Raw genomic sequence first — 20029 nt, forward strand, 5'->3', positions numbered from 1 at the left:
GGCATTAGTTCTCTCCTTCCACCATGTGGGTTTTGGGCATCGAACTCAGGTCAGCTGATTTGGTAGCAAATGCCTTTACCTAATGAATCATCTCACCAACCCCCTAGTTCTTTGTTTTAAAACAGGATCTCAAATAGCCCAGACTGGCCCTGAATTTGCTGTGGAATTGAGGATGTCCATGAACTCCCTATCCTCCTTCCTTCTCCTCTCTAGTGTTGGGATTACAGGTGTACATCACTACGCCTGTCTTAGGTGTGCAGGTGTGTGTGTATGTGCACATGTATGTGTAACATGAGGGGCCAGCTTATTGGGGTTTCTGTCCCGCCCAGTACCCCACAGCCAGCAAGCCCCAAAGAAAATCACACACAGGAGTCCATAAGATTATAAACTGCTTGGCCCATTAGCTCAGTCTTCTTATTAACTAATTCTTACATCTTATGGTAACCCATAATTCTTGTCTGTGTTAGCCATGTGGTTCAGTACCTTTTCCAGCTGTCAGCTCACATGTTGCTTCTTCGGAGATCTGGGCAGGAGTGTCGGAGGGAGATTCCTGCTTCCCAGAATACTCACGTTCTCTTTGGTCCACCTCTCCTTCCTGTCTGGTTTTCCCACCTATACTTCCTGCCTGGCCAATCAGCATTTATTTAAAATATGATTGACAGAATACAGACAATTCTCCCATACCACGTGTGTGTTTTAACTACAAGTAATGTGATACATCTTTGTACTCAAGGAATGAAAAATATATGTACTATATACATAGTACAACATCATTTTATCTTATTTTAATTTTTAGAGACAGGGTCTTATTATGTGTTTCTGGCTGACCTGAAACTTGCTATGTAGACCAGGTTTGCCTCAAACTCATAGAGATCAACCTGCCTTTGCCTCCTAAGTATAGACCTAGTACCATGCCTGGCTTTATTTATTTATTTTGAGTTAAATTTATTTTGAGATATTATCTCATGTATCTCAAACTGATTGTTAGTTCTCAACCCTCCTGTCTTTACCTCCCAATTGCTGAATTTATAGGGGTGCACCCCCATGTCTAGGGACAAGTCAGTCTTTATTGGTAAAGAAAGTGCTCACCATACGATGTTACAAACAGAAAGTAAAGACTGGCGTGTCAACAGTCAGAACCTCAGCAGAGTGCAAGAATCACCTCCACACCGAGACCCGGGGAGGGGAGATCCCTGCCCATGGTAACGTCCAGGTTTCAAAACTATCTAGATAACCATATAGAGAGACGATTTTGGAGCTCTTATGGTTGTCTCCACAGCCTAGCTAAGAACCCCACTCCAGAGCTCAGGCAGCTGACAAGTCAAGAGGGCCACAGAGTGTAGGCCATGTGGGAAAGACCCAGTGCCACCAAATGTGCTGGTTAGTTTTATGTCATCTTTACACAAGCCAGGATTACCTGAAAGGATCTGGCTGCTGGGAAGCTTTTTAATTAGTGATTGATGGGAGAGGGCCCAGCCCATTGTGGGCGGGGCCACCCCTGGTCTGATGGTCCTTAGTTCTATAAGAAAGCACGCTGAGCAACATCCAGCCAGTAAGAAGCTCCCTTCCGTGGCCTCTGCACTGTCTTCTGCCTGTATGTTCCCGCCTTGTTTGAATTCTTCTCCTTACTTCTGTGGTGAACAGTGACACGGAAGTATAAGCCAAACAAACCCTGTCCTCCCCAAGTTGCTTTGGTCACAGTGTTTCATCAGAGCAGTAGGAACCCTAATGAAGACACCAGATACAAACCTGTATCCTAGCAATTGGGAGGTGTGGGTGGAAAGATCAGGAGCTCAAAGATAGCCTCTGCTATACAGTGCCTTTGAATCTAGCCTGGAGCACATGAGACCCTGTCTCAAAGCAAAAACAAAAAACAGAAACAAAACAAAAAAACCCAAACAAACAAACAAACAAAAAACCCCAAAACAAAACAAAAAAAAAACAAGGAAAAGAGAGGGAGATGGAGGATGATCTCTTACTTCCCCTGCCCTGAAATCCCCATTTTCCTCTCTCCAGGGCACAAGCTGGATGCAGACTACATCGAGAGGTGCCTGGGTCATCTCACTCCTATGCAGGAGAGTTGCCTGGTCCAGCTCCGGCGCTGGTTACAGGAGACTCACAAAGGCAAGGTGGGTGTGGGACATGCACTTTAGTGAAAGGAATCGGCCTAGGACTTGGGGAGGAGAGATAAGCAAGCTTATGCTATCAGTAATACTAAAAATTTATGTTTTGATTCATTTGCATCACATCTGTCCTGTCTGTCTGTCCTTTACACACACTGACGCCACCACCCTCCTGCTAGTGATATTCGGGGCCAGGAAGTTCTTTGGTGTAGGTGTTTATTATGTGTGTTGTAGGGTGCCTGGTAACATCCCTAGTCTCCAGTCAGTAGATGCCAGTTCCTTGCCCCATGCAGGTATGACAATTCGAAATGGCCCTTGGCATGGGCATATGTCCCCTGGGGACCTGTGTGTGTGTGTGTGTGTTCATGCACAATCAGGTGCAATTGAGGATCATAGCTATACAGTACCATGCTCATTTGACCGTGGACTCTGTCCATTTCTAAGAGTCATATGACTTAGTAAGGGTGATTGTTGATTGTCTCGCTTCTGCCTTTAAGCTCTGCCTTTAAGCACTAGCTCCAGTAACAGGAATGTGCACCACACACCTCAGTCCCAGGCAGGACTACTGAATCAGCTCTATTGAATCAGAACTTCTTGCTTAGCACGGATCGCCTACCTTTCCCTCCCCAGCCCTGGGGCCAGACAAGAGAGTTGCTCAGTGTGGGCCTATGGTATAACCTGTCTGCAAATGTAAAATGGGGACATTGTTCATATCATGTGGGTCACAAACACCGATCCACATCAAATGCTTAGGGCGGAATCTGGCTCAAAGGAAGAACCCCAGAAAAGACAGCTTGTACTAGGATTGGTTTTGCACCGATGTTATATTGGGAAAGGAAGAGGAGTAGAAGGGGGGCGGGAGAAAAGGGGGTGGAAGAGGAGTTAGCCCAAGGAAAGATGCTATTTCCAAGACAAACAGGGAGGGATGCTAGGCAGCCACAGTGTGCAGCTGTTCACCACAGCCCCTCCGCCTACCATTTCTCTTTGCTTTGGGCTACTTTCCCCAGCTGTTTTGCAGATGAGGTAAGAGGGTCATTTCTGGCGCTTCATCTGAAGGGTTGGAAGTACCGTTCTGTGGTCTTATCCCTTCCCTGTCTCTCAGATCCCCAAAGATGAGCACATCCTGCGCTTCCTGCGGGCACGAGACTTCCACCTGGACAAGGCCCGGGACATGTTGTGCCAATCCCTGAGCTGGCGGAAGCAGCACCAGGTGGATCTCCTTCTGCAGACCTGGCAGCCCCCTGCTCCCCTGCAAGAGTTCTATGCCGGTGGTTGGCACTACCAGGACATAGGTGTGTCCCACATCTGAGCCGCGTGTGAGCACCGAGGGCACTCTACATGATACACCCCATGCTGACACCTCAGGTTCCCTTTTAGATTTCTGGGGCATCTGGAGATAATTGTGACATGTTACCCAGCTATGCAGAAGGTGGAATAGGCATAGATTTTGGTCTTGGGAAAATGTTCTTCCCTAGGGTCACTGCAAGTCACACTCTTGTTAATACAGTATGGATTGACGTAAGCAGCCAAAGCAGACTGGTACTAAAACAACCGGTGCCAGCTCTGGAGGCTGGAAGGCTGAGATCAGAAGACAGCGGACGTAGAGATCCTGTCATTCATACACAAGCAAACAAATAAACAAACAGAGTCAAGAAGCTCTAGGGGAGAGTCCTACCCCTCCCCTTTCAGCATTTGATAGCCCCTGAGTTTGTGGCTGCACTGTTCTTAATTCCTGCTCCCACTTGGCATGGCCTTCCCTGTGGGTATCTCTGCATGTCCCTTCACCACCTCACAGGAGCCTGGGTCATTTAGAACCCACCCCCACATCCATCCTGATGTCATCTTGAGATCCTTAATTGACATCTGCAGCTCCATTTACAACTTAGGTCCCATCTGAAGGTTCTGGGGGACACTATTCTTCCTACTGTAGGTACCCTTTCCAGATTTAAAAAGTATAGAGCCCTGAAGCCAATGACTACTGTGTTCTTTAAGGTCTTTTATGAAAAATGGTACCCATGCTGATGGTGGCAAACACTTGGTTCTTCTGAAGAACAGGCCGGGGGGGTTTCTTAACACGTAGTTGACTCCTTATTCATGACTTCCGTATTTGTGAACTCTCCCTACTGGCTATTTTGAAATTCCCCAAACTAGTAGTTTGTTCCAGGATATATGTAGAATGGTAAACATTTCCAGTGCTCCGAGGGGCTAGGGAGATGGCTCAGTCGGCAAAGTGCTGACTGTGCAAGATGAGGTCCCGAGTTCAATCCCCAGCACGCACAAGAGAGCTAGGTGTAAACGCATGTGCTTGTAGTCTCAGGGATGTGGAGACAGGAGGCTATCTGTGGCTCACTGTGGAGATAGGGCTATCTGGGGCTCACTGGCCAATCTAGGCAAACTGGTGAGTTCTAGGTTTAACAAGAGATCCTGTCACATAAAAAAAAAACGTGATGGACACTGGGTGATTGTGGCACACGCCTTTAATCCTAGCACTCAGGAGACAGAGTCAGGAGGATCTTTGAGTTCAGGGCCAGCCTGGTCTACAGAGTGAGTTCCAGGACAGCCAGGGCTACACAGAGAAACCCTGTCTTGAAAAAACAAAACAAAACAAAAAAATCTTGATGGAGAATAAATAAATTAAGTAATTAAAAGATACAGAGGATGAAATCTGATGTTGACCTTTGGCCTCTACACTTACACACACACACCATACTCATACTCATACATATCCCATACACACCACACACCCACATACACACACACACTCACACACAGAGTCACCTGGTACACAGGATCTCTGTTGAGATTGGCCAACTCCGTTCTGTATTTCTTCTTTTTTTCTTAAATTTTATTTTATGTGCATGGGTATTGTGTCTGCCTATACGTCTGTACAGCATATGCGTACTTGAAGAAGATATTGGAACCCCTGGAACTGGAGCCACAGACAGTTGTGAACTACTATGGGGGTGCTGGATTGAGCCCCAGGTCCTCTGGAACAGCAGCCAGTACTCCTAACTACTGAGTCATCTCTCCAGCCCACGTATCTTCTTGTAGCTGTCTCGTTCTAAACAAGTGTCCTTTTCTTATGACACTTTTGTGTCTTGGAAAGATTTACTTTTGTGTGTGTGTGAATGTGTGTGTGCACGCGCGCGCGTCGACAGAAACCAGAAGAAGGCATTGAATCCTTTGGAACTGGAATTACAGGCAGTTGTGACTTTTTGTTGTGGGTGCTGGCAACTGAACTCTGGACCTCTGAAAGAACAGTATGGTTTTTGGGGTTTTTTTTGTTTGTTTGTTTGTTTTTAACTGCTTGAGCCATCTCTCTACCTCCCAGCTTTTGGATTTTTTTGGGAGAGGGTGGCTTATTTTGCTTTTTAGAATAGCTAGCAGTGTTTGCCTAGTAGTTCAGACCTGGCATCCCAGCTACTTCAGCAGCTAAGGTAGGAGGATTGCAAGTTTAAAGCATGTGTTGGCTACAAAGTGAGTTCAAACCTGGCCTGGGAACTTAGTGAGACCCTATTTCAAAACACAGTGTGAGAAGAGAACTGGAGATATGACCTGGCGGTAGGGCCTCCGCCTGTGTGAGGCCCTGGGTCCCAACCTTAGTACCACAAGAGGGAACAGCCAAATGGGATGGGATAACTCAGAGCACAGGGTGGATGCAGTGGTTCCTGTGTGCAGGACCTTCTCTAGGAGACGCTGTTCTCAGCAAGTTTCCACCTCTGAGTTATGGTGCTGCTGGTTTTGAGGTCAAGGTTAGTGAATCCGTGGTCTAAATTAGTGTGGTTAGGTAGGAATGCAGGAGGCAAGGCTATTTGGTGATAAGGAGACCAAAGAGGTGACAAAACACTCAAAGGGACCCAACTCTGTATCCCCAGAAGTGTGGCTGAGCCTTCCCTAATTCAGGGTTCAGGTGGCTTCACAGAGCACAACTCGCACACAGCGCGTGCGTGAATGTGGAGCCAGGACTTACTGTTTGGTGTGGGTGTCTCACTGAACCTGGAGCTCAATGACTAGATAGACATAGCAGGCTGGATGGCCAGAAGCCCCGGGACCCTTAGGTCTCCGATTCCCCAGCATTGGGATTACAACTACATGCTACCAAGATGGGATCAAATTTACAGAGACCCACCTGTTTCTGCTCCCCTGCTGGGACTAACCATGTGTGGTCACTCTTCACGGCTCTGCCTGGCTTTAAAAACAAAACAAACAAACACATGGGGGCATTGAACTCAAGTCTTCACACTTGCATAGCAAGTGCTCCACTGAGCAATTGTCCCAACCCTTAAAAAGAAAAAAAAAAGAGGGGGGTAATGATCTCAGTTTTAGGCAGAAAAGATGGTGAGATGGTGCAGGTGTCCTCATGTCCGACTTAGGCTCCCTCTCCATTTTTGAATGTGTCTTTGTGTTCAGTTTTCATAAGGGGTGACCAGGTGCTGTCAGAAGCAGGCACAGTAAGCGCACCGAGTCCCTCGGAGAACCCCCAGCATGACTCTGCTCCTAAGAGGAGAGTTAAATTCTTGTGCATCGCTTTGCCAGTTCCTGATGTCAACACTGCCCCTAAAAGCTGTCTCTTCTCTTTGCTGGGCTCCGCCCACTCGCAAAGATGGTCGCCCGCTGTACATCCTGCGCCTGGGTCAGATGGACACCAAAGGCCTGATGAAGGCAGTAGGCGAGGAGGCGCTGCTGCAGCACGTGAGTGGGTCCTTCGCTGGCGTCGGGGGCTGGGGCGGGGCAGCGTAGTCAGCTGTTCTCAGTACCATGCCTGCCTTTTAGGTTCTTTCTGTCAACGAGGAAGGACAGAAGAGATGCGAAGGGAATACGAGACAGTTTGGCCGTCCCATCAGGCAAGAACCCGAGTTGGGAACGAAAACCCCAAAGCAGGCTAGCTAACGTTGACTGCGCATGTGCGGGGCCAGGTAGCTGGCTAGGCGCTGTGGGACAGTGCTATCCCCTAATTCTTACAATGATCTGCTGAGGCAGGACCCCTGGCCTGGATTTTGCTCGTGGAGGAACTGGGACTCTGGCTGAAATAATTTGAACTGTTCCTGACTGTTCCAGCCTTAGCTCCACAGTTCCTCCACTTTGCTTCTTAAGGCCAGCCTTCCTCCTCAGCTCCAATGTGACCTGTCTCCTCTTAGGGACCCATTATCCCCCTCTTCCTCCCGCACATTTCCGTTCCTGGGCTGAGTAACCTACAGGGACTGTGAAAGTGTCCCGTGTCACTTCCAGCCCTGCCTTCCTGAGCCCTTTGCTTCATTCCAGGTGCCTGCGGGGGAGGAGGGGGAAGGTGGTGCTGGAGGCCCTGGGAGGTGGCAGAGCCAGGTAGAGCCCCGAGGTCCCGTGTCTGTCACAGCTCCTGGACCTGCCTACTGGACCTCGAGGGCCTCAACATGCGGCATCTGTGGCGGCCGGGGGTGAAGGCCCTGCTGCGAATGATCGAGGTGGTGGAGGACAACTACCCCGAAACTCTGGGCCGGCTGCTCATCGTGCGTGCGCCCCGCGTATTCCCGGTGCTATGGACGCTGGTGAGGTCAAGAGTCAGAGTGGGGCCACAGTGGGTGAATCCTCTACCTGAGTGATCGGGCAGAGATGATGCAGAGCCAAGGTTGTCAGGCTCCTTTCCTGGAGATGGACATATAACTGGATTATGGTAGGGGTTTTATGACATGATGAATGGACCAAAAGCCTATCAATCATGCACTTTTTTTTTTTTTTCTGAGACAAGGTTTCTCCGTGTATCCCTGGCTGTCCTGGGACTTGCTTTGTAGACCAGGCTGGTCTTGATCTCAGAGATCCACCTGCCTCTGTCTCCTGAGTGCTGGGATTAAAGGATTAAAGGCGTGCGCCACCACCGCCCAAATCCTACACTTTTTAATTTTATGTTTTTGTGCATATGTGTTTTTTCACGTGGGTGCACACGTGTGTCAGGTGCACGTGCACATATGTACATTCGTGCAGCAGTCAGAGGTCGACCTTGGGTGTCCTTCCTCAGGAGTGTTTCACCTAAGTTTTTGAGACAGCATCTCTCACCGAACATGGAGCTCACTCATTAGGTTAGGTTAGCCGGCCAAAGAGTCCCACGGATTCAGGCCAAGCCCCAAGCACTGGGTTGACAAATGGGTGCCACCAAACTCTGGAGATGCAAATTCAGTTCCTTCTGCTTGAGTGACAAGCACTTTACTGACTGAGCCATGTCCGCAGCCTGAATCACTCACTTTAAAAAGATAAAAACAACTAGCTATAGTGGTGTGCACCTTTAATCCCAGGACTCACGAGGCAGAGGCAGGAGGATTTCTGTGAGTTCTAGGTCAGTCACAGTTTCAGGACAGCTAGGTCTACATAGTGAAATCCTGTGTCCAAATTAAAAAAAAAAAAATCAAGTCATGAGCCTTTTCAAAACAAAGCAAAAAACCCCAAAGCAAAAAACAAATTAAAAAACAAATAAACACCACCAAACCAGAAATAAAATGAAATAAAGCCAACCAGTAAAATGACCGATTCGATTTCCTGCTCTATGACTTTGGCCCCGCCCTCAGGTAAGTCCCTTCATCAATGAGAACACCAGGCGGAAGTTCCTCATCTACAGCGGCAGCAATTACCAGGGCCCTGGCGGGCTGGTGGACTACCTGGACAAGGACGTGATCCCTGACTTCCTGGGAGGAGAGAGCGTGGTGAGTCTGGCTGCTGGTCCTGGGTCCTAAAAAGGAGTGGGGCAGGAGCCTGGGAACCCAGATTTCTGGGGCCAGGAAGCCAATGGACAGCACTTTAGGGGATCCCGCCCCCCTTCCTCTGGCCAAAGGGAGATGCTGGCTTTAAGTGGGAATAGGCCTGGTTGTAGAAGCTTCCCCAGAGAGGTAACATCTCTTGAGGTGGGGTCTTCCTTTGGCTCTTTCAAAGGCAGTGAGAGCTGGAGAGGTGGTTCAGCATTTAAGAGTACTTGCCGAGGCTGAAGAGATGGTTCATCAGCTAAGGGCACTGGCTGCTTTTCCTCAGGACCTGAATTTATTCCCAGCATCTACATGGTGGCTCACACCAGCTGTAACTCCAGTGTCAGGCAATCTAGTGCCCTCTCCTGGCCCCCGTAGGCACTGCATGCATGTGGTACATAAACATGCTGACAGAAAACATCCATACACAGAAAAATAAATGTTAAAGCATTTCAAAAAGAGCACTTGGTATGCAATTTAAGGATCTCATATAGGAAGGCAGGAATTCACAAATGCACAAATCCAGGGCAGGTACATGCAGGAGGACAGAGGTGGCTTACCAAGAGAATTGAGCCCTGGGTTCAGAGAGAGACCCTGTCTCATAGAAATAAACAGTGTGATGGGAGACCCCCCCCAATACCCTCTTTTGGTCTTCCCCCACATGTGTGCCACGTGCATAAGTTTACACACACATACACACACAAATTAAATAAATAAACATCTTTTTAAAAGGTAGTGAGCCAGGCCCAACCCATGGCCCCTCCACCTGGAATGCTCAGGGAAAGCAGTGTCTGGATTCACTTATGCCTCCCAGGAGGGCAAACCTGGTTGTGCTCTCATGCCCATGGCCATCTGCGGGCACACTCGTCAGTCCACCAGCACAAAACGCTGCACAGACGCTTGCCAGTAAAATGATCTGCTTAGGAACTTTGTCCGACTTGGCTGCTCTGTTCTCGTCATACAGATGTAGGATTTCTTTTGGGTGGCCGACCTACGGCTCTCTCAAGGACTTACTGAAGGACAATGGGCAGCGACTGGCCCGCTATCCACCCTCCCTTTTTGTTTTCAAAGTGAAACAAGGAAACTTGTTGTGTGTCTATGCTTGGGGTCTGAGGCTTGGCCTTCCAGGGCACCTTTGTCTGGGAGACATCTACAGAGCTAGACAGGCCCACGCTGGTCAGTTCCCACTGCTGAAGGAAAGATGCTGCCCCCACTTAGAATGTATTGCAGAAGAGGGAAGCACACCTGGCCAGACACCATGAAAAGGGCCAGGAGGGGGTCTCTCTCTCTCTCTTATTTTGTGTGTGGGGGGCACAAAAATACCGCATCATGCATGTGGAAGTTGAACATGGCCTTCAGGAGTCAGTCTCTCCCTCCAACGTGTGGGTTCTGAGAATGGAACTCAGGCTCAGACTTGATGACAAATGCCCTTAGGCACTGAACCATCTCACCAGACCCTGTTTGTTTTGCTTTTGAGAAGGGTCTCACTGTTTAATCCAGGCTGGCCCAGAACTTGGGACTCCCCTTCCTTAACCTCCTGAATGCCGGAATTATAGGCATGAACCATCACAGGGCACCTAATAAGGCAACCCTGGCCTGCTAACCATTTTAGTCTTTGAAACCTCTCCTCAGTGTAACGTTCCAGAAGGAGGCCTGGTCCCCAAGTCCCTGTATCTGACCGAAGAGGAGCAGGAGCAGGCTGACCAGCTACGGCAGTGGAGTGAGACCTACCATGCAGCCAGCGTGTTCCGTGGGACCCCCCACGAGGTGCCACCTGGTCTGGGAGGGCTTGGGTGGGACGGTGTCTTGGATCGTGTTCCTTCAGATTGGTTGTGGGGTGATTCCAGTCTCTCAGTTTCAGCTTTGTTCAGAAACTTTGGGACATGGGGTGGTTGCAGAATCCCTGGCCTTACACCCCTGGCACCTGCAGTTCACCCCAAGTGACCAGGGCTTTCAAGGAGAGGTGGAGTTCTAGGGGCAGGGAATAGTGTGCGTTGGGGTCTTAGCAGCTCATCCTGAACATAGGGAGACTGATAGATGACCAGAGAAGAACACCCTGACCCTGAGGCTCTTCCACCTCTACTCCACTTATGCAGGTTGCCGTGGAGATTCCAGAAGGAGAGTCAGTCATCACCTGGGACTTTGACATCCTCCGAGGAGATGTGGTGTTCAGTCTGTATCATGTAAAGCAGGCACCCAAGCTCGGTCCCCAGGAGCCTGGGGTTAGAGTCAGTGGGCAGCTGATTGACAAGAGCTGGGTCCTTGGGGCAGATTACAGCCGTGTAGAGGCGCCCCTCATCTGCCGGGAAGGCCAGAGCGTTCAGGTGCGTAGGCATGGGCTTTGGTTACTGACTCAGCATGGGGTATCAAGCATCCCTCCCAGGCCAGGTCTCTGGGGAGGCAGCTGTGGACAAAGAGGATGTGCTCCCAGCTTCTGGGACCCAGCAGGGCGACTGAAGAGAGAGAACCACAGTGTCTGTGTAATAGGAGATCCTTCTCCACTCCAGAAGGCTCCATGAAGGGCGGATGGGGCACTAAGCTAAGAGGCAGCTGGAGGCCAGGGAGAGGTCTTGGAGCTACAGTTTTCCTGCGAGGAAAAGAAATCATTAAATGGCCTAAGTGAGGCTGGGGCCATAGTTCAATCAGTGTTTCTTGTAAACACAAAGACCTGGGTTTGATCCTCAGAACCCATGTGGAAAAAAGCCAAGTGTGGACACACACTTGGGCACAAGCACATGCACACACGTGGGGCCCCAAATGGCTAGCACTGGTGCCATTTAATCAAACAAAATTTCTTGTCTCTAAATTTAGAAGGCCACAGGTCCAAAGTCAAGGAGCCTGCAGGGGTTTCCCAAAGGCTTTAGGAAGGGTTCTTTCTTGCCCCTTTGGTGGGTTCCCGGCTTGTGAACACATAACTGCAGTCCCCACCCGGGCATCTTTGGCTCTGCCCTCCATGTCCCTGTTTTGTTCAGGTCCCCTCCCCTCTCTCATGTAAGGATAGCAGTGGTTGTGTTTGGGATTGACTCTAAATCCTTAGCTGAAAAACGGGAGAATCATTTAAATAAGGTCGTCTCTCTGAGGTTCTGGGTGGACATGGATTTGGGGGGGGGACACTTTTCAACCCATGTCATCACCCCCATGGTGAGTGAAGGATGGGGCTTTGGAACCCCAAGTCCCACTTTTCCATATGAGTTCATTGCAGAAGAGGGCCTTCAGGGTGGTCGGGGCTAGAGAGGTGGAGGGGATGTCCCAGGTGGAAGGAATGGCAAGGATTACACTGGAGAAGGAAGCAGGAGATGCCATGGGCCTGGGATGAGTTGTGGAGCCAGAGAAAGCCTGCACAAGTCAGTAGCCAGATCCAGCACCCCAAGACCCTGGCCTCAGAATCTTCCCAAACACCCCCACTATGAAGTTCTGAATGTAGGGCTGGGAGTCCACATCTCCTGCCTCCTATGACTCTGGCATGAAGATTTCCATGGCAGCTGAGAATCCATGGGTCTAGGGTTAGAACATGAATGTGTAATTGGGTTGTAAGCTACCATGCTCATTCCCACAATCTCCCACAATTAGGTCAGTGTTACAGGTGTTACAGACGGAGTGTTATACCCCTGCACGCACACACTCACACACTCTCTCTCAGATACACACATGTGCATATGCACACACACATATTTACACATACACACATACATATACATTTACACATAAGCACACACATGCACATATATGCACACAGAGACACCCAGCCACCCAAAACACATATACACTCACACAAACACATAACCCAGATACACTGACACCCACAGACACACTCTCTCTCTCTCTCTCTCTCTCTCTCTCTCACACACACACACACACACACACACACACAGAGTGAGAGTTCTCTGAACCCATGAGCATCATGGATCTTACTGAAGGTTCTGTGGAGCCTTGCAGATCACAGCCAGCTCCCCACCATCCCACCAAACACCCCCACAGTGTTTCCTAAGAGCTGCCCCACCTCCAACCTTCCCATTTCCCCCTCCCTGTCCATCACATATTCTCCCTAGCACCCCCTAGTGGCTTCTCAGAAACTCTTGGATTGTAAAACTCATCCCATCAGCTGAGACAGCGTCCCACAAACCCATCTGCTGTCCTGAACCCCTACACCCTAGCACCTCCTCCCCCACAGTAAGCAGGAAGCTCTGGTCCCTGGGATATGGCAGTCACCACAAAGAGGCTTTGGGAAGTGCTTATATAGGATTATCTGGGGTATTGGAAAAGACCAAATAGAAGGAGACTCCTTTCACAAGGCTGGCACAGAAAATCCATGAAGGCTCAACTTCCTATCCCGTCTCCAGGAGAACCCAATTCCCCATCTTGTCCTCAGGAGGGCCCAGTGGAATGCAGCTCCCCAACCTGTCCCCACCTTGTTTCCAGGGGAACCCATTTCTCCATCTCTTCCCGAAGAGAACCCGGGCTTACTGTGGGTTCTGTGTTTCAGGGTTCCCATGTGACTCAGTGGCCTGGTACCTACCTGCTTCAGTGGCAGATTCACAGTCCCTCTGAGAGTGTGGCCTGCAGCCTCCCCGGTGTGGATGATGTCCTGACGGCTCTGCACAGCCCTGGCCCCAAGAGCAAACTGCTGTACTACTGTGAAGTGCTGGCATCCCAAGACTTTAGGTAGGGGAGGCCTGGGACTCCCACCTGCTCTGGCAACATGGCTGTTTCTGTGATTGCTGACTGATTATGCAGTGGCTTGAGGTCGGTTTCTCTTGGGTGGACATCAGTAGCCCTCTCTAGGAAGTCAGGAGCCCCTTAGGGAGAGGAAGAGGCTCAAATGCTGACCCTTCACCCTCTGTGGAAGCAGATCCCTTTCAAGGATCTCAGTGCACCAGGCCAGGAGAAGAGAAGGGACCACCCTTCACCCCTAGATTCCTCAGTTTGCAACTACTCTAAAATATTCTAAAACGATATCTTGCAGATAACTGTCTACAGGTTGCTACTTTGGGCGATTAAGATGCCTCCCCCCGACACACACACCGAGCTTCCCCGTTGCCTTGTACTGCTAAACGAGAAGCACTGAAGATGCCACTTGGCACACAGTGGGCACTCAGAAGTGCATGAAGCAGGCAGCATCTTCAATTTCACCCCCCCTTTTCACATTTAATTTTAATTTTTCACTAGTCTTGAGTCAGGGTCTCACGGAATATAGGTGGGCCTTGAAGTCACTATGTGACTGAGAAAGAGCTTGAACTCTTGACCCCCTTGCCTGCCAAATGCTGTGTGTGCACCTCTACACCTGGCTTTACGTGGTACCGGGAATCAAGCCCAGAGATTCGTACATGCCAGGCAAGCACTTTGCTGATGGAATTATGCCCACTCCCTTTAGTTTTACTTGTAAGGAATGAGTGTAGCTATATGTGGTGGCATATAAAAGGCCAAGACAGGAGGATCCCAAGTTTGAGTCCAGCCTTGGCTCCATAAGAAGAAGCTATCTCAGAAAACCAAAAGAAACTAGACAGTTTTTCCCCGCTGGCCATCTATGGTCTGTTATCTGGAGTGGGGTTAACTGGACAGAAGGCACATCTTGGTAGCCCAGGCTGACCTGGGACTCAGTTCTCTTACCTCCACCTCTTGAGTGCTGGGTTTGCATATTTGGCTACCATACTTAGTTGGGTTTTGCTTGTTTGTTTTGTGTTTTGCTTTTCGAGACAGAGTTTCTCTATGTGACTGTCCTGCCTGTCCTGGAACTCGCTTTGTAGACCAGGCTGCCTCGAACTCATTGAGATCTGCCTGCTTTGCCTCCTGAGTGCTGGGATTAATGGCATGAACCACCACCGCCAAGCTCCATACTTAGTTTTGACTGAAGAAAACCAGAGAGAACAAGCCTGGGACTGAGATTTCCCAGGCTGTGGGTTTTTCTGCTCCATTCTAGTCAGCGTAGCTCCTGGCTGCAGTAGGTCTAACTGGTGGGAACGAGTCGCTCCTCTCTGCTAGTGATGGCATCACTGAGTTTCCCCTCTGCATTGGTTAGCCCCTGGTGGTGGTTAGCAGTCTTGAGGCCCCTGGGGCCTCATTTGCAGTATTAATAGCTTTTACCTGGGAGATAACTTAAGGTGTACACACGCTTCTTCCCCAGGGGCTCCATGTCCAGCCTGGAATCCTGCACCAGCCGTTTCTCTCAGCTCAGCGCCACCACCTCTTCCTCCTCCTCTGGCCAGTCCCACAGTGGCTCAGTGGTGTCCAGATAGCTGGCTGGGAACCTGCTGGCAGCCAGAGTGCTTCTGGTATCAGGCAGTGTCCAGCCTGAGAAGAGAGCCAGTTCAGACACCTGGGACCATGCTGGATACAGACGATGCCACAGCTGGGGTGTGGCGACCCCCACAGCAGAGATCCACCTCTCTGCCTGTGAGTTGAGGGAGCCTTACTTCTCCGTCCACTCCTGAGGGGACAAGGACAGACACTATACTTTGACTTTCTTTTAAAAGTTGAGACCTCATGGTACTCCATCTCCTATGTCCTGGATCTGGAGTCTAGGGCTGAGACCAGGATTAGGTGCCATCTCACCATTTACTGTGCTTCTAATAGGTTGGCTCTTTCCTCTGGGAGGCCTTTTCTACCATGGGATCATCACTGTTCGGCGCCCTCCGCAATCTCCCAGGAGAGTGAAGAAAGGAACTTCCCTTCCCAAAGTTCCCGGCCACTCTCCTTCGCTTGCTGGGGCCCGGGGCCATTCTGAGCCAATCACAGTTGTCAGGGCGCGTGAAAGGCACTTGATTGGGGCATGGTCATACAGCCAAGCTGGACCAATCACTGTGAGTTGGGGGGGATAGAATACAGTGTAGTGATTGGCCAGCCTGGATTGCAGGACTAGTACTGGAGCCAATCACGTGGTCTGGAAAGGGCAAGGTGGGCTGAAGGACTACTGGAGATGGGTGGCTGGGGAGATGGTGCCTTGGTGCCTGTTGTTTAGCTGTTTGTAGCTGAGCACTGCCCAAGGAGCTATGATGGGAGTCGGGACGCCTCTTCCTACAGGAAACAACCCGCCATAGACTGCATTTCTGCTTTCTAGTCTGGGACGCACCTTACCCTGACTCAGGAACATAGGGAACCTAGAGCTTCTGCCTAGTTCTAGGCAGTGATGGGGTGCGGGGGGTGACTCCAGCCGCTCTTGTTCCCCTCCAGAGTCTCTTCTTCCTGAGGTGCGGCTCCTTTATGATGTTAAAAAAAGCAAAAAACAAAACTAAAACCCTGCCAGGTGGTGGTGGTACACACTTTTAATCTCAGTACTCAGGAGGCAGAGGCAGGTGGATCTCTGTGAGTTCGAGGCCAGCCTGGTCTACAGAGCGAGTTTCAGAACAGGCTCCAAAGCTACACAGAGGAAACCCTGTCTCGGAAAACCAAACCAACCAAACAAAAACAAAACAAAACAACAAAAACAAAATCTAAAACCCCTTTTCTCCAAATGTCAGGACTCTCCTGGTCAGCCCAGGAGGACTTAGTTCAGACTGGATCCGGTCTCAGCATGGTGCTGGGAATCCCTTGAGGGTGGAGGTGGTTGTCTCTGTCCCGGAGTTGCTCTGACTCCAGAACTCCAAGACTGATACTACTTTCCCGGATCTTCCATGGGAGACTAGTGGGTCTTCTTGGAGACCAGGGACTTGTTCTTTTCATTTCCTGGATCCACAGAGGATGAGGTCGCTGCTTGGTGACCTCCTCTTAGTTGCTGCCTTTCTTTGGCCTTTTTGTGTTTTGCCTACAGTGTGGCTTAAAACTTGAAGCACAGCACACAGAAGTCAGGGTTTCCGGTTTTCCTTAGCCCACACTGGTTTCCATCCCTACCCAGCGCTGACCTACACCGCTGCCCCGGGTTCCGCCCAGCGGAAGCCCTGTGCAGTCTCAGGTCAGGCTAGCCCAGAAGTTCTGCATTGCTCTTCTGCCAGCCTTGCTTAGACTTGGGGTCACTTCTACATCTCCCCAGGCTAAGGGGTGGTTTCCGGCTGTGGGGCCAGGTGAGCAAGTCTAGACTGCATGCTGGCACCTGCCCCAAATCCAGAGCAGTAGGCGAGGGACCGGTGAAGGGAGAGAACCTTCCACGGATGGAAAGCCTGGCCGGAATTCGTTCTTGTTCTGCTCTTCAGGAATAGCAGTGAGACATGGGACTGCAGCATTGTGTGTGTGTGTGTGTGTGTGTGTGTGTGTGTGTGTGTGTGTGTGTCCATCTTCCAGAGAGACGCTGAAAGCCAGTTGTCTCCACTCACCAAGGACAACTAGCGATCTTTTCAATAATCTTTATTATTTTGATTATCATTGTTGTTAATTATTTGCTGTCGTTGCAGTGCTGAGGCGCAAACCCAGGCCTTGTTCATGCTAGCAATCACTCTGCCGCTGAGCCACATGCGAGGCCCATTGCTGTGGTGACTGGTTTTTTTTTTTTTATGGTTTCTTGTATCCTGGCCTTGAACTCTACATAGGCTAAGGGTGAGCTCGAACTCGTGGTCCTTCTGCTTCTGCCTCCAAAGTTTTGGGATTACCTGTGTGTGCCTCTACATCAATTGTTTGCCGTTCTGGGAGCTGAACTCAGGGCTTCATACATGCTAGGCCAGCGCTCTACCGCCACACCTCAGTCCCAGCCCCGCTCAGTGATCTTTAAATGAGCTCTACCTGGCTGTCAAACCAAAGTGTTCCCCTAGATGTGCTTTGGGGAGAAGCTGTCTGGCGGCCTTTGCACATTTACCCTCCAGACAGTGAAGAACAGAGCAAGACAGAGTCTTGAAAGGCTGTGCCTCTCTGCTCCCCAGCAAAGTTGTCGAATAAGTGCAATCCCTTGGTCCTTTATTTGGGGTGGTGGAAAGGGGTCTTACCGCAGAGCTCTCAGCTGCACCTAGGCCTCTTGACTCCTCGTCTCTTTGCACAGTGGCCTCCTGGCCTCACTCTGCTGAAAGGCAGCTCCAAGCCTGTACTCACAGGGTTCCCAGTGTCTAAGAGAAAGACGGGTCCCTAACTACAAACTCCCAAACGATTCTAACTGACCCTGCTCAAGTCATACACATACACAGACTAGCAGGGACTGCGGAATAAGAAGTCCTTCTGGAGGAAAGCTGGGTCATAGCACCCGCAGATGGCTGTGGTGGCATCCACTGTGTCCTCCTACACTGGCACTCGGGAAAGTCAGCGATTATAGCCTGAGGGTGCTTGGGAGGTGACTCAGCTGGTCACTCGGCTGGTCAAAGGATTTCTGCGCAAGCGTGAAGACCCGGGCACTCGTGTAAAAAGCCAGATGCGGCAGTGCACACCTGCAGTCCCAGTGCTGAGTGGAAACTGGAGGATGCCTGGCACTTACTGACCAGTCAGTATAGTGGAATTGGTGAGCGCCAAGCTCAAGGAGAGACCTTGTCTCAAAAAAGTAAGGTGGAGCGCAAATGTCGAAGACACCTGATATCAATCTTCGGCCTCCACATGTGCACACACATGTATCACACACGTACAAAAGATGTCATCTTCAGTCGCTACATACTGAATACATTACACACACACGTAGAAGACACCTGGCATCAATTTTCAGCCTCTACATATACACACACAATCATCACACACACACACACACAAGTAGAAGACACCTGACATCATTCTTCAGCCTCCACATGTGCACACATATGTATCACACACGCACAAAAGATGTCATCTTCAGCCTCTACATATGCACACACATACATATATCACACACACGCGTAGAAGGCACCTGACATCAATCTTCGGCTTCCACATGTGCACACACATGCGTTACATACATGCACAAAATGTCCCCCAGGAGGGCCTACCAAGCTTGTGCCCATTACCCCAGGATAGACAACCACATGGGGTGGGTTTCTTCCTTCACTTTGTTCATCATCCTGCTGTGGCCAGATCAGAGCGATCTACACCAATATGACTTCTTGAAACCCAGACTTTCTTTCACTCGCTGTGAAACCCTGTGTAGGTGACTTGACTTCTCTGTGCCTCAGTTACCTCATCTGTAAAATGGGGTAGCAGTGCCTACCTCACCAAGTCACAGTGGGACAGAGGGCGTGACTGGCAAGGCCTCCACACACAGAATGCACTTGGTGAGTCCAGTCCTGGCACACTCAGGGAGAGAACTGTTGGGATCAGGGGAATTGAAGAGGTGGCTGTGTTTCTGCTCTGGAATCCTTGGGCATTTCCCTTAACTCTGAGAAACTAACCAGTCAGCAACGACCACATCTTCCTGTTCAGTGAGAAACAGGATGTTTGCTTGATCCTAGGATTTGACAGACGCATTAAACATTTTATGTTTGAATATCATGTGCTGTCAGCTTCTTAGACCCCTGGTGCCTGTCCTGGGCCAATTCCAGAATTTCTTAGCTGTAGCCACATGTGGTGGGGGACACCTGTAACCCAAGCTCTCGGGAGGTGGAGGCAGGAACATTTCCACACATTTGAGGTCAGCCTGGTCTGTGTAGCAAGTTCCAGGCCAGCTTGGGCTGCAAGGTGAGAGACCCTGTTTCAAAAAACAAAACCCCAGACTCAAAACTTTCCTCAACTGATTTTTCTGAGGGTCTAGCCACAGCTGATCAAAAGTGCAAGGCCCTGCCCAAGGCTTGGCCTCCCCACCCCCCATCACAACTAAGAGCTGGGTGCTGGTTACTGTGTGGAACATCATGGAGCTGGGACATTCCTCTGTGTGATGTCTTAGAACTCAGCGACAGCATCCCAGCAAGGAGGGCGGTGCTCACCTGCTACCCAGCATCCCAGCAAGGAGGGCGGTGCTCACCTGCTACCCAGCATCCCAGCAAGGAGGGCGGTGCTCACCTGCTACCCAGCATCCCAGCAGAGAGGACGGTGCTCACCTGCTACCAGTGCATGCGTCCACCCACTCAATCATCGCTCATTTACCTGCTCGCTCATTCATTCTCCCGTGGATTTCTCTGCAGCCACAGAAACAGGTGCACCAGAGGAAGACAACCCCCAAGAGAGCACAGGCTGGGCTCAGGGCTGAGCTGCTAGCCCTGCTGACGTCTGCCTCAGCCCTCAACCCTCCCCTGAGGCCTCCTCTGGGAGTCTGGGTAAGAGAGAGCAAAACCTACCCCAGTCTCCCTGCGGCCCAGAGCTACTCCTGGGGAGCTACCTCTGGGACATCAGGGCACCGTCTTGGCAGAAGCAGTCACTGTGGGAGTTTGGGCGGGACCTTGGCGGCTGAAG

General features: G+C 50.4%; 1 protein-coding gene across 1 annotated transcript in view; it reads left to right on the forward strand.

The window, feature by feature from the left end:
• Positions 1-19127, forward strand: part of Sec14l5 (SEC14 like lipid binding 5) — a 43080-nt gene extending 23953 nt beyond the window's left edge. Inside the window, exons 7-16 of the mRNA XM_048433135.3 lie at positions 2017-2129; positions 3226-3415; positions 6727-6815; positions 6897-6967; positions 7477-7648; positions 8660-8794; positions 10463-10597; positions 10927-11154; positions 13314-13492; positions 14952-19127. Of these exons, the coding sequence (XP_048289092.3) occupies positions 2017-2129; positions 3226-3415; positions 6727-6815; positions 6897-6967; positions 7477-7648; positions 8660-8794; positions 10463-10597; positions 10927-11154; positions 13314-13492; positions 14952-15063 (1424 nt within the window). The 3' untranslated portion in view covers positions 15064-19127. The remainder of the gene's footprint in view (positions 1-2016; positions 2130-3225; positions 3416-6726; positions 6816-6896; positions 6968-7476; positions 7649-8659; positions 8795-10462; positions 10598-10926; positions 11155-13313; positions 13493-14951) is intronic.
• The last annotated feature ends 902 nt before the right edge of the window (positions 19128-20029 follow it).

The sequence above is a fragment of the Myodes glareolus genome, chromosome 9 (genome assembly GCF_982192425.1).
Source record: "Myodes glareolus chromosome 9, mMyoGla1.1, whole genome shotgun sequence".
In the NCBI taxonomy this organism is placed as follows: Eukaryota; Metazoa; Chordata; class Mammalia; order Rodentia; family Cricetidae; genus Myodes; species Myodes glareolus.